The 16,107-nt window shown below is 28.3% G+C and overlaps 1 protein-coding gene across 3 annotated transcripts in view; it reads right to left on the bottom strand.

Moving 5' to 3' along the window:
* The window catches only part of LOC117175168 (metabotropic glutamate receptor 4), a 178,749-nt gene that overhangs the window by 51,707 nt on the left and 110,935 nt on the right, over window positions 1–16,107 (bottom strand). For all 3 annotated transcript variants that reach the window (XM_033364769.1, XM_033364767.1, XM_033364768.1), the window contains exons 3-4: window positions 9,248–9,392; window positions 2,948–3,199 (exon numbers count right to left, since the gene is read on the bottom strand). In XM_033364769.1, the coding sequence (XP_033220660.1) occupies window positions 2,948–3,199; window positions 9,248–9,392 (397 nt within the window). The remainder of the gene's footprint in view (window positions 1–2,947; window positions 3,200–9,247; window positions 9,393–16,107) is intronic.

Here is a 16,107-nt window from a genome sequence, read left to right as displayed (position 1 = left end):
CGGTTGTCAGTAGGGTACTAAATTTCAAGCTAGATATAATGTATTTCACGTAATAAACTTCATTTTTATTAAATCAGTAATACTATTTGTCAAGTAGGAACCATCATTTTAAGTGAGCGATAAGGGGTGACAAGGAGTTAGCCTTATTTAAAGTTATTCATGTCGGATGTTAGGTATTATATCCCATTAAAGTTCAGCCATATAATCTATCAAGTAGTATTCATTATTTAAAGTCAGCCATCAGTTTTGCTAAGTAGTCCAAGGCTTTTTAAGCGAGTTACTAGGGATTTCAAGTAGTATGCTCAATTTAAACGCCGTAATAATCGGGGTTGAGTAGTGTAATCCTTTTAAAGATAGCCATAACAGAGTTCAAGTAATGAACTTAATTTTGAGTTAGAAATATTGTATGCCATATAGTATCCGTCACTTAAAGTTAGCCTTAATGGGCGATACATAGATAGCCATTAGATGTTGCAAGCAGTTAAGGTCATTTTAAGCCAGACATTGTATTTAAAATAGTATTATTCATTCAAACTCAGTCATAACCTTACTATAGTATATTTCAAAAGTAACTTAATAACATTGAAAATCACTTTCATATTTCACACTTCACAGTTTTACCCAATTCTCCTCTTTTCCTCTTTCTTAAAGAATATTCTATTCCTTTTTATCAAGAAATTTTTTCCTTTTCTCGTTTTGTAATGCAATCATATTTTTGTTTTAGAGTTACACGCGTTTATTTAAAAATTTTTTTGATTGCGGAATTAATTATCTTGCTAAAACTGAAACTATTTTGTTGAAAAATTGTTTTTTTTTTGTTCAAAATTCAACTGCTTGATAGAAAATGAATCTTTTTAGCTGAAAAATCAACTATTTGCTTGAATCTTAAAATCTTTTGTCGAAAATTCATTTTTTTTTCTAACTATCCATAATTTTAGTTGAAAATTGATCTCTTTGGTTAATGGATTAACTATTATGTTTAAAAGTCTTTGTTTATTTATTGAGAATCAGGTTTTTAAAACTAAAAATATAATTATTTCATTTGTTGTTAAAAATTAATATTTTTAATTGAAAGTTTTTCTTTTCTATTTAAAGAATCAAAGATTCGGTTGAAGGTTCATGTTTTTTGTCGCTAGTTCAACTTGTTTGACAGAAAATTTATTTTCTTGGTTGAAAATTGGTCCTTTAGAATAATTAATCAGCTTTGTTTAAGAATTTAACGTTTTTGCCAATAATTCGTATTTTTTGTTTTTTTTTCTTTGGTAAAAAATATAAGTGTTTGGAAATTCAACCATTTTGGTAGGAAAGTAAAATATTGGGTTAAAATTAATTTAATTATTTGGAAATTTGTCTATTTAGTAGAAAATTAACTTTTTAAATGAAAAACCGTAGGGGAGTAATTTTCCTGAAAACGATGTTCCCCCACTCTCGAGTCTAATTTACATATTGTGGAAGTGATTATCTCACATTTGATTCCAAAAAATTTCTGAGCACATCGTTCTCTCGCGGAATAGACTGAAAAATTAACAAAGCATATAATGACTTTTTGCACTATAAAATTGCCTTAAAAGACCTCAACCATTGACAGCAACGTAAATAGCAAGCGGAACAATTCTCGGATGCCGAGCCGTTGTGGCCGTGGTGGGGGAAGAGCTCGAGCGAGATTCAGGGGAAGCGGCAAGGTAAATAGCAGCAAGGTAAGTGGCGTCGACTGTACCAGGTTGAAAGTTGACCTACTCTGTTAAAAATGCATTTTTTAAAAGAGCAAACTCAGGCTGCAAATTTAACTCTTTTTTCAAAATTTCGTATTAGCTTTCTTTAAACATGAATTTTGTATCATTTATAGGTTAAAAATTAAACTATTTGGCAGAAAATTCATGCGCTTTGTTGAAAATTTGTCTTTTTAGGTTGAAAATTATTCTTCTTGATTAAAGAATTGCTAAATAAAAGAATAATTTTTCAATTAGTTGAATTCTGTCCAAAAACACTTATTTTTTACAAAATAGTTAAATCCACAATTTTGGATTAAAAACTTATCTTTTACATTGAAAAAGTAACACTTTTGGTTGACCATTTAATCTTAAAAAGTACTTTATTAAATACTCTAGAAACAAGAAAAAACGCAGAGTAAACATGAAACATGACAAATAATAAAATAAAAACATATATTAGAAAAATAGTTTTTTATAAAGTTAGATTTCCTTTTGATTTCAGCAGAAAGAAAAAGAAAAATTTAGCTGATGGAAGACTTCCTTTTAAATTGAAACGTTCCGTTTACAGAAGCTTTAGAACTTTTAATGATGCTAATTTTGCATTTCTTAAAACTATTTTGAAGTGAATAGACAACTTAGTTGAAACAATGTAACTTTAAGAAATAGTCAAAATTTTGGTTCATTGAAACAGAACTAATTTTATAAAAAATACTTCGAAAAGCACTGTAAATAAGTATCCTATTAATCTAATTTAAAAAATGAATTTTTTTTTTGATATTTAAAAATTGTAAGTTAATCAGATATTGTCTTTATAAAATTCATTTTTATGTTGATTATTATTTTGTATCAAAAACTGTAAAAACATAACCTTTTTTTTAATTTTTTGAACTTTAAAAGCTACCAAACGCTGTATAAAGTCTAAACGTAATATTCAATTATTGCTTTAAATCACAGATTATCCATATAGGATATCTCAACTTTGACACATTACTCAAGAACAGATTTTTGTAAAAAATACATTCCTGCCTACCCTTTTATCTTATTTCAGTTAAAAAATTATTGCATTAAAAAAAGTTACTTATCATTTTTTGAACCCTCCCTGCGCTCCCGTCGTGAGAGGACCATAATAGATACTCTTGAACTCATCCACCCCTCTAAAATCGTTACGTAAAATATGAACGATCCCTAATGTAGTTTATAGATGGACGCTTATTGATGTATGAGTAAAATCTTACCAGCAAACCAGGGATTTCTCTTGTTATTTTCAACTGTCAAATTCAGGAAATATTCTTCAAACCCTTTTACCGGATTGGCTTGAGGTTGCACTGACAGTGTACCCTCAACTTCCGGTTCATTTCCGTTGCTCACCAGTCCTCGAGCGCTCCAGCCATCACTCCCGATCCAGGAAAATGCTCCAGTTGCATTACATCGTCTAACTGCTCTCATTACTCCTGCAACTTCCTGATCTGAACCGAAAATGATGCACCCTGAAACAGAAATTTTTGCTTTGTAAAGAGCAGGTCCTTTAAAAATAATTGATCTCTGAAATATTTTAAATATAAATATTCCACTAAATTAAATTGTTTGCAATATCTAGACATCAATACCTCAATGTTGAAAGAATCTCTTTCAGAGTTTACGTATAAAACGACCACCCATGCGAAAACAGCAGATAGGTTAAGTAATTAGTACTCTCTGGTTGAGTAAATTGTTTTCAAATTATTTTAAATTCCTTTAAATACTTTGCATTTAAAAAAAATTATTTGGAACTTCCTTAATATCTTTCAAATTCCTTGAATAAATCGAAGCCCTACAAATTCCTGAATACTCTGAACTTCTTGAATTCCTTTCACTTTGTGCATTCTCGAAACTTATTGAATTACAGTCGACGCTATTTACCTTGCCGCGGATAGGACCGTAGGGGAGTAATTTTGCTGGAAACGATGTTCCCTCACTCTCGAGTCTAATCTTGATGCGTGGTGTTTGATGCGAATTGTTTCGTACGCTACGTACGTTGCCGCGCGCGGATCAGTATTTACAAACAGAGGAAGTTCGATTTTCAGAATACATATTGTGGAAGTGGTTATCTCACATTTGATTCCAAAACATTGTGAGCACATCGTTCTCTCACGGAATAAACTGAAAAATAGGTTAGTATTTATGAATTTATGATTAAAACTTTGATTAAATTTGCCATACTTGAGGTTATCCTATGTGACAAAGAAATTATCATTAGACATCAATATTATGATTTCGACATTCTTTTATAAGTCTCATTAAAAAGCATATGATGACTTTTTGCACTCTAAAATTGCCTTAAAATACCTAAACCATTGATGGCAACGTAAATAGCAAATGGAACAATTCTTGGCTGCCGAGCCGTCGCGGTCGTGGTGGGGGAAGAGCTCGAGCGAGATTTGGGGGAAGCGGCAAGATAAATAGCGGCAAGGTAAGTGGCGTCGACTGTATCTAAAATCCCTGAACGTATCTAAATTCTAAATTGACGAAATTTCCTGAGCTCTCTAAATGCTTGGAAATCTCTGAAATTCTCTTTATTCTCCGAAATCCATGAATTCCTTGAAAATTCGAAATTTCCTGAACTCCTTAAATTCCTTGGATTCTATAATATATTCCTATTTACTACCATTTTTTGCATTATTTTCAATTTGTTGGAATTGATGAAATTGTCAGAATTCAAGAAATTCCACAAATTGTAGAAATTGTATGATTTGAAGGAATTTAGGTACTTTATAGAATTCACAAGATTTTAAAGATTTAAACCATTCTATGGAATTAAAAAGTTTGTTTGTTCTGGTGAATAATAAAATATCCTTTTATTAAAAAAAATCGATGGATATTCTTCTGGTTCCAGAGATATCGTCATTTTAGTGAGACCATTCGCTGCGTTTGCTGCTAGAGCTGGCCCTCACAAATGATAGAAGCTACAAATTTTGTTTTATCTTCCTGGCATTTTTTTTTCATGTGCAGTGTGGCTTGAGTTCAACACATAAAATAAAAAACGTTTGACTAATAATGATAATTGTTACAAAAAAACTCTGTTAACAATCACTGAATATTATGGATCTCTTATTTGTAAATGAGCATTTCGTTATTGAAATGACTTACTTTTATCGACAAAGTGATAATTGATCACAACAATATGTTTCTCGTTATTATTTTTCAATTTTAGAAACAAATTCCCAGCGTGGAAATTTGAAGTAAAAAATGTTATCTCCTAATCATTTCAAAATCATATGTTTAGTAAGGTTTAGTGTTGAAAATTAATTATGCGATATTGCTTCTTAAATTTAAAAACAAATTATATAAACAAATGATTACGGCGGAGATTTAGAGGCATATAATAATAAAATAATACACATGCTTTCTTTACTAAATTCTTATAAATCTCACTGGCAACATACATTTTGGGCACATTTAAAAGATAAAGTTAGTTTTTTTTTTACAATTAGCAAATAATATCAGGGCACATATTTTTATGAGCAAGTATCACTTGGTCGTCAAAAGTGTGAATAATATTAATGCCCAAAAACCCGTCATAAATGAGAAATCTAGAATTTTCAGTGTTTGTTAAAGAAATTGTTTATAGCAATTATCATTAGAATTCACACATTTTTTGAAATCACGCGCTCCTGTATTAAACCCAAGAAACGCTTAGCATGGAAAAAATTTGTCCAAAACGATGAATAAATCTCGGCAACCAGAAGAGTCTCCAAGCATTTTTTTAAAAATGAAAAATGATTTTATAAGTAATTTTTATATCGTAATTTAACAAAAATTAAAATAGAACTATTTCGCAGAAAATTGAATGAAAAATTTTGTTTGGATTTTTTTTCGGACACCATTATATAAAAAAAATTTTAATGTTCAAAAATATATATAATTTCATCTTCAATACCTTTAAATTTTAACCAAATTCAATCATCGATTACAGAAATGTCGATAAGTCAAAAAAAGCCAAACTAAAAATTCAATATAGCGTGAATCCCAACATTTGAAAAATGTAATAAAATCATTCGGGCTCAAAATGTATCTTATTTATGACTTTAATATATATGGTTTGGAATAGTAAGAACAGAATTTTTTTCTCTCCAATTTTTCATATTACTCAAGGGTTCGTCGTATAATATCCTTTGAAAAATTGAACATTGGATAAATCGCCAAACTTTCATTGCTTGGCGGAGACAGGTGCATCAAGGCGATAAGATAAATGTTTTTCTTCACGATGAATATTTCAAAGTTAAAAAGAAAATATAAAATTTTAGAAGCAAACTTACTTTGATTATTTATGAATTCAACTTCATTATGAAAATCGTAATATTTTAAATTACACATCTAAATAAAATAAAATTGGTTGCTTTATTATTTCTTGCTACTGAAAAGATGTGAATAATAAAATTATCTAATTTAATTGCAATGCACAAATAAATAAGCACTAGAAATTCATTACTGGCATATGCGAAAGCATATATATATGTATGTGTGTGTGTGTGTGTGTGTGTGTGTGCATATAGTAAACTGTATCAAAGTTCATAATTTGATATGAATTTAGGGGATGTTTCTGAATTATTTTAATCATACATAGTAAACTGTTGTATATTAAAACTTTTCTAATTGGTTTGTTCATTTTTTGACGAGTATAGATATTTAAATGAACATAATTTCTCTTTTTCTATAATCTAGTTTTGTGTTATAATGTTTCATTAAATAAATAGAAAGGAAGCGTGAAATACTTTATTATTCTTTACAAATCATTTCCATAACTATACAGATTTTAAATTCTAAAACTTCTAATCTTGGAAGATTTCGTGCAAAGAAAAGAGTAAAGTTCTAACTTTTATTGATCTTTTTTCTTCATTTGGAAGTCACTTCTGCTAGGATTAAGCTACTCAGTCTCGAGATTCAGCACACAAGAAAAGTTCAATTAAGATACCCGGAATTAAATAAGAAAGAACAGAAGGAATTCAGCTACTTTTTCTCGCTTATAAATGAAACTAATTATCATTGTATTGTAAAGATTAAAATGACCAGGGTCCTTCTATATTTCTTCTCTGCTCATTTTTACAAGGTCTTTGATCAATACATAGAATCAAGAAACTATATAAAAAAATAATGAATTCTGAACCAAAAACATAATAGTAGACCTTCCAACCAAACAGAATTAACTTGCAAGCAAAAATAGTTCAAATTTCCTTATCGGCTTTTATAAACTCAGATCGCGTTAAAGCAAGAAAAACCAAAAGTAAGGGCAAATTGCTTAAAAATAGAAGAAAAATAGGAATTCTTTAAAAAAGAAAGAAAACGAATAGGAGAATATGGAAAGACTGAAAACTCTGAGAGTGTATAGGATTTCTATGCTACATATGGTATTATAGATTATTAACCTAATAGCTATTATAGAATTTATTTATTGAAAAATTTACTTTAATAATTTCAAACAAATTGTAGACAATGTTTTTCCCGAAAAAATAATATATCACTTCTCATAATGCAACTATTTTTTAAAAGTTCATAAGAAACGATAGTGAAAACAAATGCAGTTGCAAAAAATATTGTTAAATTATATGTTTCTTGGAGGTCTTAAAATTCGTCCATTCTTAATAATGTTCTTTATTTGAAGTTATATCATTAGTAATATAATTTTCATCCTAAATTATGTCTTTTATTTGAAATTGTATCATTACTGTTATTATTTTTATTCTGAAAATCACAGAAAAACTGATTTTTTTACAGACCTGATTTTCGGAATGGCAATTACCTCAAGTGGTAAAAGGAGAAAAAAGGAAAAAGAGAGTAACGAGGAAAATACTGTAAAGGCTGCGATCAATAAGTAGGAATTTTTATCATTTAGAGACTAAAAAATAATATTTTATATAAATATTAAAGATCCCTAAGTTTATAAAAACTTAGTTAGATTGGGGAGGGGGGGGGGGTTGAATATAACTTGATGCATTTTCATTGGAATGAGTTGCGCTTTGGCCAAAAATTGAGTCAAAGTATTGACAGTTGATAAAATTTAATTTATAAACATAATTTTTTATATTTATTAGATTCGAAAAAAGTCCTAAAAAATCTGTGGAATTTCATTTCCAAGGAATTCAAAGTTGTTTTGTTTTACTTGAGTTGGAAACGGTTAATATTGTGAAACATTTTTTAATAAGAGCTGCAATTTCTGATGGGCAGTCCTGGAAGCATTTATTATAAAATGGTTTAATTGGAAATCCTTCAAACTACTATAACGTCTTACAATTTGGTATTCTGCGATTTCGAAGAATTGAAAAAAATGTTGTATGTAAATAATTGAAACTAAACTATTTAGAATGCTTAAATATAAAATTATTTAAACTTGAACCAACATATTTTGGAATGAAAGCTGTTGAGGCAAGAAAACTTTTTTTCAAGACCTGAAATATTAAACTTTTCTATAATCGGGCATAAAAAACTATATTTTAGAATTAAAATTATAGATACTTTAAACATGATAAATATATTATTGATAAGTACCATATCACGCAGTATCATGTTAATATCAATTAATATTAATCTAAAATAAACACATGCATGATTTCTGCCCTTTTAGATTCTCATGAAGCGAGGCTAAAGCTCTATTTCTTACTCCCCAGGGAGAGAAAAGTGGCGTCAGAGGTGAATAATAAAAATGATACATCTGCATATGAGTTCGCATTTTACGATAATCAGCCCACTCACACTAAAAATTATAAGGAAATTTTGGTTGCAGATAATAGAATTTTGCGATGGTTTATGAAAATTTATTATATATAACTATTGAAATTACCGTAAATTACCAAAAGGTTCCAGATTTATCCGGAAATTTATGGAAATTTGTTAATTGAATTTTGGGTGATTTATCTTAAGTTACCATAAATTACCTCTAATATTACCATTAATTACCAAAACATTGAATGAATTTTCGGAAATTTGCAAAAAATCATTTTAAAAAAAAACAAATTTCCGTAAATTTATAGATATTTTAAAATTCAATTTTCGGTAATTTATTTTAAGTTCCTATAAATGACATGGAATATTATCAGAAATTACCTAACAATTTCATAAATTCCTAGCAATTTATTCAAATTGGTTTAATTTACTTTTGGGTAATTTATGGTAAGTTACCATATTTACCTGTAAAATTACCATAATTACCCAAAATTTCCATAAATTTCCGCAAATTTATTAAGCAAATTTAATATTTCATCCAATATGCACTAAAATCATGACCGTATCTCGAGAAATTTCTAAAAGCATCCTTTTGATACATAAAAAATTACGCTCGCCTATGACTTGTACTGAAATCATTCACTAGTCGAAAAAGTCTCCTTCACCCCCTAGGTGCATAATACAATTCAGATTATAGATTATGAATAACTTAAATGACGTTCTGGAAGCCCTGCTAATATTTTTAATTTTTAAATTCGATTTTCTGAAATAGTGTATTGATTTAACGAATAAAAAATTAAGTAAAGCTTAAGATTTTAAAGATTTTATTTTAAACTCACCTCTTGCTCGTGGTTTCGTTAACAGCTTTTGTACAATGTTGTCATAAGCTATTTCTTCAGCGACTCCTGAATCTTTTACAAGCTTCTCTTTGATCGCGATGCAAATTTGGTATTTTGCGAGTAAATCTTCCAGCTCCTCGAAAGCCTTTAGACAAAGAAAGGAAAAACGGTATGAGAGCTATAGAAAAGAGACACTATTTTTGCCATCAATCTTTACTACATTCCATTAGCAGATGATTATTAATTCAAAAGCCCAATCTTTCAAGTAACAAGGACATGTTTCGAGCATTATATGTTCTTTGAACTTAAAAATGTCAAGAAGTTAAATCATTTTACATTGAATTATGAAATTGAATACCTTGTGATTTTTGATGTTAATTATTTTCGTGTACTAATCTAGTATGAATATATTTTTGTAAATATTGATTTTGATTCTACAGTTTTGAAAAATGGCTTTCTGAGTTCGAATCCTAATGAAGCTAGAGTTGTGGTTTCACAATTTAAGAATAAGAATCTCTATTTTTTGAAAATATTTATATTAGACCCCTAGATAAAAAAAATTAATATAAGAACATTATTAACTTGATAATATATGTTGTCAAAAAAGATGACATAAGAAATATGAATATATCATAATTGAATATTATATAAGTCGTTTCAAAATAAAATAAAATTTTCTGAAATTATCAATAATAAGCTACATGTGTTAGCAGCTATTGCATTTAGTTTACAGCTGAAAGTTGATTTGCAGGGAAGCTTTTGTTTTTATCTCTGTTTTGCTTAAATTCGTTCGTTTTCTAATTCCTGTTTTGCTTTAATTCGCTTGTCTTATTCTTTTTATTTTCCCTAAATTGGTTCATTTTATTATTTAAGTTTAGAATCGAATAAGTACGAGAGGAAAATAATAATGTGGACTTAATAATAAATGAAATTCCTTAGAATGAATTTCAATTATTAATAAATGTACAATGAAATGAAATTAATAATTGGAGATTAATATTTTTGAAGTGAAGTTTTTAATATTTTTGAAGTTTTACTGTAAAAATAATTAAACTTTCTAAATCTATATTAATGTTCTAATTTCCCGTAATTCTTTAAATTCTTTAAATTCCTTGATTTAGTTCAACCCTCTACTTTCCCTGAATTCCTTGAACTCTTTCAATTCCTTTAATTTCATGTAATGAATACATGTAATGATCTGAAATCCATACATAAAATTCTCTGAATTCCCTAATATTCTTGATTTTTTCTTTATTAATTTGAATTTCTCGAATATGTCAAATCCTCTGAGTTTCTTTAACATTCTGCATTTCCTAAATTCCTTAAATTCTCTGATTTTCTGAAAATCTCACAATTCCTTCAATTCTTTGAAATTGTTGAATTATTTTTAAAGCCAGAAGTCCTTAAATATCGAATTCTGTATTTCACAAATTCTTTGAATGTTCTGAATTTATTAAAGTCTTGAAATATTTTGGATTTCAAAAGTTCTATGAATTCTTCGAATTTTTGTAATATTCTGAATGTGTTGAAATAACTTGAATATTTTGAATTTTTGAAATTCCTTCAATTGTCTGAATCCCCTGAATTCCTGAAATTTCTTAAATTCTCTGAATTTTATTAATTCGTTGAATTTGATTAATTCGTTTAATTCCCTAAATTCAGAATATCTATTTTCTGAATTCTTTGCATTAATTTTATTTCCTTGGAGTCCAGACAATTCTCAATATTCAGGAAATTACACGAATCCAGAGAATTACACCAATTCAAGCAGTTCAGATGATTGAAGAAATTACTTGAATCTAGGGATAAAGAGGGTTTTGAAAAGAGTGCAAGAATTTAGGGATTTTATACGAATTGAAGTAATATAGATTATTTACAAACTTAGTTGAATTGACATATATTAGGGAATTTAGAGGAATTTAGAAGAATTCAAAAGTATTTTAAGGAGTTTATAAGAATTTCAAGCAATTTAAATGAATGAAAAAGAATGATAGAATATAGAGAATAAAGAGAAATAAAACATTCAGAATTACTAATTTAATACTAAAATATGTTCAAAATTTAACTATTTCGCTGTATAATGGGTTTTATTTAAATTCTGTACATGTGAAACATACCGAGAAAGCATTCAGAACTAAATATTTTTGAGCTAGGTGTTCGATTTTCCAAGCGTCTTCCCACATTGCCGTTCAAATCATTTTTGTTAAGTCATTAGACTGTACAATTGAAAAATTGTAATCATAATAAAAATGTTTTTTATTTCTATATAATAATTTTTTATCTAATTTTTCTCTCATACTGTCTCGCATATAATGCCTTAGGGATCGTCCATATATTACGTAAGAATTTTTTCTTTTGTTTATATCGCTGTGTCCTTTTCAACTTGATAAAAATATTATTTTCGTCTTTATTCAAACAACAGAAAAACGTATTACGTAATATATGGACAATCCCTTCACATGTATATTTTTTTTCATCTGTCCAAAGTGAAGTTCAATACAAGTTATCACAAATACAGAAACTGACTGACTTGAAATTAGTTTTAGAAATATAATTTAGCATAAATTATTTAGTTCGAGCGTAAAGTTAATTAGCATTAAGCAACATCTTCATAATGAATTAATTAGTGTATATCTATACATATTTTACTATATATTAAAGCTGGGATAAAATTATTGCATTTTTGTAAAACTTTATGTTGAAGTATATTCCCGAATAATAAAATAATTTACCCATGCAGTTGACTTTTATTGTAATACAGACTGATATTTAATTCAGGTTTCTAAAAAGATAAGGGTTTTACCTAAGCATTTGCACGTAATTGGAAATGTCGACGGACAACCAATTTCTAAGCGACTAATCGTTTTGCCGATTCCACGTTTCATACCTCGTCAGAAGATTGGCCAATATTCCATCCAATTTCAAACTGCATGTCAGCTTATAAATGAAAAATTGTTCGTCTGTACTTTTTTCTGTATTGGTATTTGGGAACGAATGTTACTGAATCGTAAAAGTAAAAAAAAAAAATGTGCACATAGATTATTCGATATGAATTTTTGCACTTTGAACAAAATAACGATTTTATGTTTATATCAATGTAGTAAAAGATTTTAATATCTGACTTTGTAACCCCGTTGACCGATGAAAGCCTGTTTACTCTGCTAATTTGATCAGAGAAGGGGTGCTAGGGATTTGGCAGAGCTGACGCATATTTGCTTGAAAGTGGGTGGGTAAAAAGTCTTCGAAAACATTTGTTCTATTTAGCCTTATACAAACTTTCTATTTATTGCATTAAAATCAATTGGAAATCAGAATGTTTGAAATATTTTGTTATTTAATATTCTCTTTTTAAAGTTTGAACGTGGTCGATATTGAAAATATTGAACTAAATAAATTCTCAATTTCTATTTTTACTATAAACTAGGAAATCAACACGTGCGCGAGTATTATTATTTGTCTCACGAAATTTTTCAACTACGTGAATTGAAGTTTTCAGACTTTTTATTTTACACGGTAAAAGAAACGATGGCTTCATCCAATTATGAAAGCTGCTTTCCGATAACAATAGTTTCGAGATAGAGGTGCCATGAATTTTAGTAATTGGACAAGTAGCGAAAGTGCTTTACGCATACGGATGCGTATTTTTAGGAATTTCGAAAAAGATATTTAAGTTTCTGGAACGAGAATACAACTTTCTGGAAATAAAAAACGTCTTTACACTGAAATATTTAGTTTTTGGTCTCTTAGAACAAGATGTCTACCCTACCTAGGAAATCTGAAAATGTCAGGGAATTTTATTTGAAAGTCAGGCAATTTTGTTGAGAACCTGATCAATTTTTCTTATTGCAATATAAAATTGACAAGCAATACTTCTTTATTGGTAAAAGTACCTTCCTATTACCATAATTAATAATTTTTATAAAATTTAGTTTTGTTTTTAAAGGACCACGCACCAAATGTACAGTAAAATGGCCACCGGTGAAAAATTCTAAAAAATTTTTTTTGTTATTTTCGAACCTGCAAAGCAATGATTCGAAGGAAAAAAGTAGGAAAAATGGACAGTTTTTTTACAAACAATTGTCAAAGTTTCGATTTTTACATGTATTTTAATAGAAAAATGCTGATTTTCGTGAAAAATTTTTTTTTCTCCTAAACTAATAGTTGGATTTGGTTTAAACTTGCACATTTTTACTATCACTCCTTCCAAAACAAAAGGTTCATATCCAAGATCTAGAAAGATAAACGGTTTATGGGGTATACACGATGATATAAGGGTGTTTTCATACCTCAAACACCCAAGTATGGAAATTATCATTTCTTAGTAACTAAAGTCACTAGGTATTTTTTATTCAATTACTAGGGTATGAAATAACTTTAAGATAAGTACAGAAAGTGTGCATGTCAAGGGGTTGTTTAATCATCCCTTATTTAGAGAAGCAGAGAAATTAACTTTTCGTAAGGAATAAATCACCAAAGATCAGGGTTATGAAATCACATTAAAACATATGCAGGTAGCCTTATTTATCAGGATTTGCAGTAGAATTTATTTTCAGGGTCATTTAATCATCCCCTAATTATTGAACCAAGGAAATCGGTATTTAAACGGGATAAAGTACCAGGGGTTTTTCATTATAACATTGATGAACAGAATCACTTTAAAATATATGCAGGTAGCATTTTTTATTAGGATTTGCAGTAGAATTTATTTACAGGTTCATTTAGTCATCCCCTGATTATTAAATCAAGGAAACCGATATTTTAAGCGGGTTAAAGTACCAAAGATTTTTTATTATAACATTGATGAACAGAATCATCTTAAAATATATACAGGTAGGGTTTTTTTTAGCAGAATTTGCATAAGAATTTATTTTCAGAGTCGCCTAATCACTCCCTATTTATAAAAACCCAAGGAAATCGATAATTTAAACGTTATAAAGTAACAGAATTTTTTTATAATAAAATTGATTAACAAAATCACTCAAAAATATGTACGGGTAGCGTTTTTAGCAGGATTTGCATTCAAATTTATTTTTAGGGTCATTTAATCATATCCTAATTATTGAACCAAGGAAGTCGACATTTTAAACGAGATAAAGTACCAGAGATTCGGTTCATCAATGTTATAATAAAAAATCTTTGGTACTTTGACCCGTTTAAAATATCGATTTCCTTGATTTAATAATCGGGGGATGATTAAATGAACCTGTAAATAAATTCTAATGCAAATCATAATAAAAAATGCTACCTGTATATATTTTAAAGTGATTCTGTTCATCAATGTTATAATAAAAAATATTTCTGGTTCTTTGTCCCATTTAAAATATCGAGTTCCTTGGTTCAATAATTAGGGGATGATTAAATGACCCTGAAAATAAATTCTAATGCAAATCCTGATAAAAAATGCTACCTGTATATGTTTTAAAGTGATTTTGTTGATCAATATATTAATAACAAAATCTCTGGTACTTTAATCCGTTTAAAATATCGATTTCCTTGGTTCAATAAATAAGGGGTGATTAGGCGACCCTGAAATTAAATTCTTATGCAAATCTTGCTAAAAAAGCTACCTGTGTATATTTTAAAATGATTCTGTTCATCAATGTCATAATAAAAAAATCTCTGGTACTTTATCCCGTTTAAATACCGATTTCCTTGGTTCAATAATTAGGGGATGATTAAATGACCCTGAAAATAAATTCTACTGCAAATCCTGATAAATAAGGCTACCTGCATATGTTTTAATGTAATTTTATAAGCCTGATCTTTGGTGATCTATTCCTTACGAAAATTTAATTTCTCTGCTTCACTAAATAAGGGATGATTAAACAATTCCTTGACATGCACACTTCCTCTACTTATCTCAAAGTTATTTCATGCCTTAGTAATTGAATAAAAAATACCTAGTGACTTTAGTTACTAAGAAATGATAATTTCCATACTTGGGTGTTTGAGGTATGAAAACACCCTTATATCATGGTGTATACCCCATAAACCGTTTATCTTTCTAGATTTTGGACATGAACCTTTTGTTTTGGTAGGAATGATAGTAAAAATGTATAAGTTTGAACCAAACCCAACTATTAGTTTAGGAGAAAAAAACTTTTCACGAAAATCGGAATTTTTCTATTAAAATACATGTAAAAATTGAAACTTTGACAATTGTTTTTAAAAAAAACTGTCCATTTTTCTTACATTTGGTGCGGGGTCCTTTGAAAATAATATTTTCAACCGAAAATTTAACTATTACATTTTTGGATGAAAACTGATCGTTTTTGGTAGAAAATTCAAGTAATTTGTTAAAAATGGTCCTTTTTAGTATAAAATTAATGTTTTTGATTAGAAATACAAGAGTTTGTTCGCAATTTTTTTTCTCTCTTGACTGAAAAATCTTTTTTAGTGTAGTCATTTTTTTGTGTGGAAATTCTTCTTCTTGATGGAAAATTATTAATTTTGGTTGAAAATTTAATTATTCTAGATAAGGTTTCATCATTACAGTCGGAAATTCATCTTTTTGGTTAAAAATTCAACTATTTCAGTTGAAGAATCATCTATTTAGTTAAGCATTGTTCACTTTGTTCATGAATGTAAGTTTTTTTTTAATTATCAGATATATTTTTTAAATTATGATTTTCTTAAAATGAAAATGTAACTATTCCAATTACACATGCCATAATCTTAGTTGGAGATTAATTTCCTTTGGCTGAACATTATTTTCTGTGCAACTAAAAATTTAACTATTTATTTTTTGGTTGAAATTTATCTTTTTTGGTTAAAAATGCATGGATTAATAAAAATAAATAAATAATAAATAAAAATTAATCTTTTTCGTTGAAAATTCAAGTGTTTCAGTTAAAGATTGA

Source organism: Belonocnema kinseyi, chromosome 6, assembly GCF_010883055.1.
Source record: "Belonocnema kinseyi isolate 2016_QV_RU_SX_M_011 chromosome 6, B_treatae_v1, whole genome shotgun sequence".
Lineage (NCBI taxonomy): Eukaryota > Metazoa > Arthropoda > Insecta > Hymenoptera > Cynipidae > Belonocnema > Belonocnema kinseyi.
Note: the sequence above shows the minus strand (reverse complement) of the source record. Positions and strands in the feature narration are given on the sequence as shown.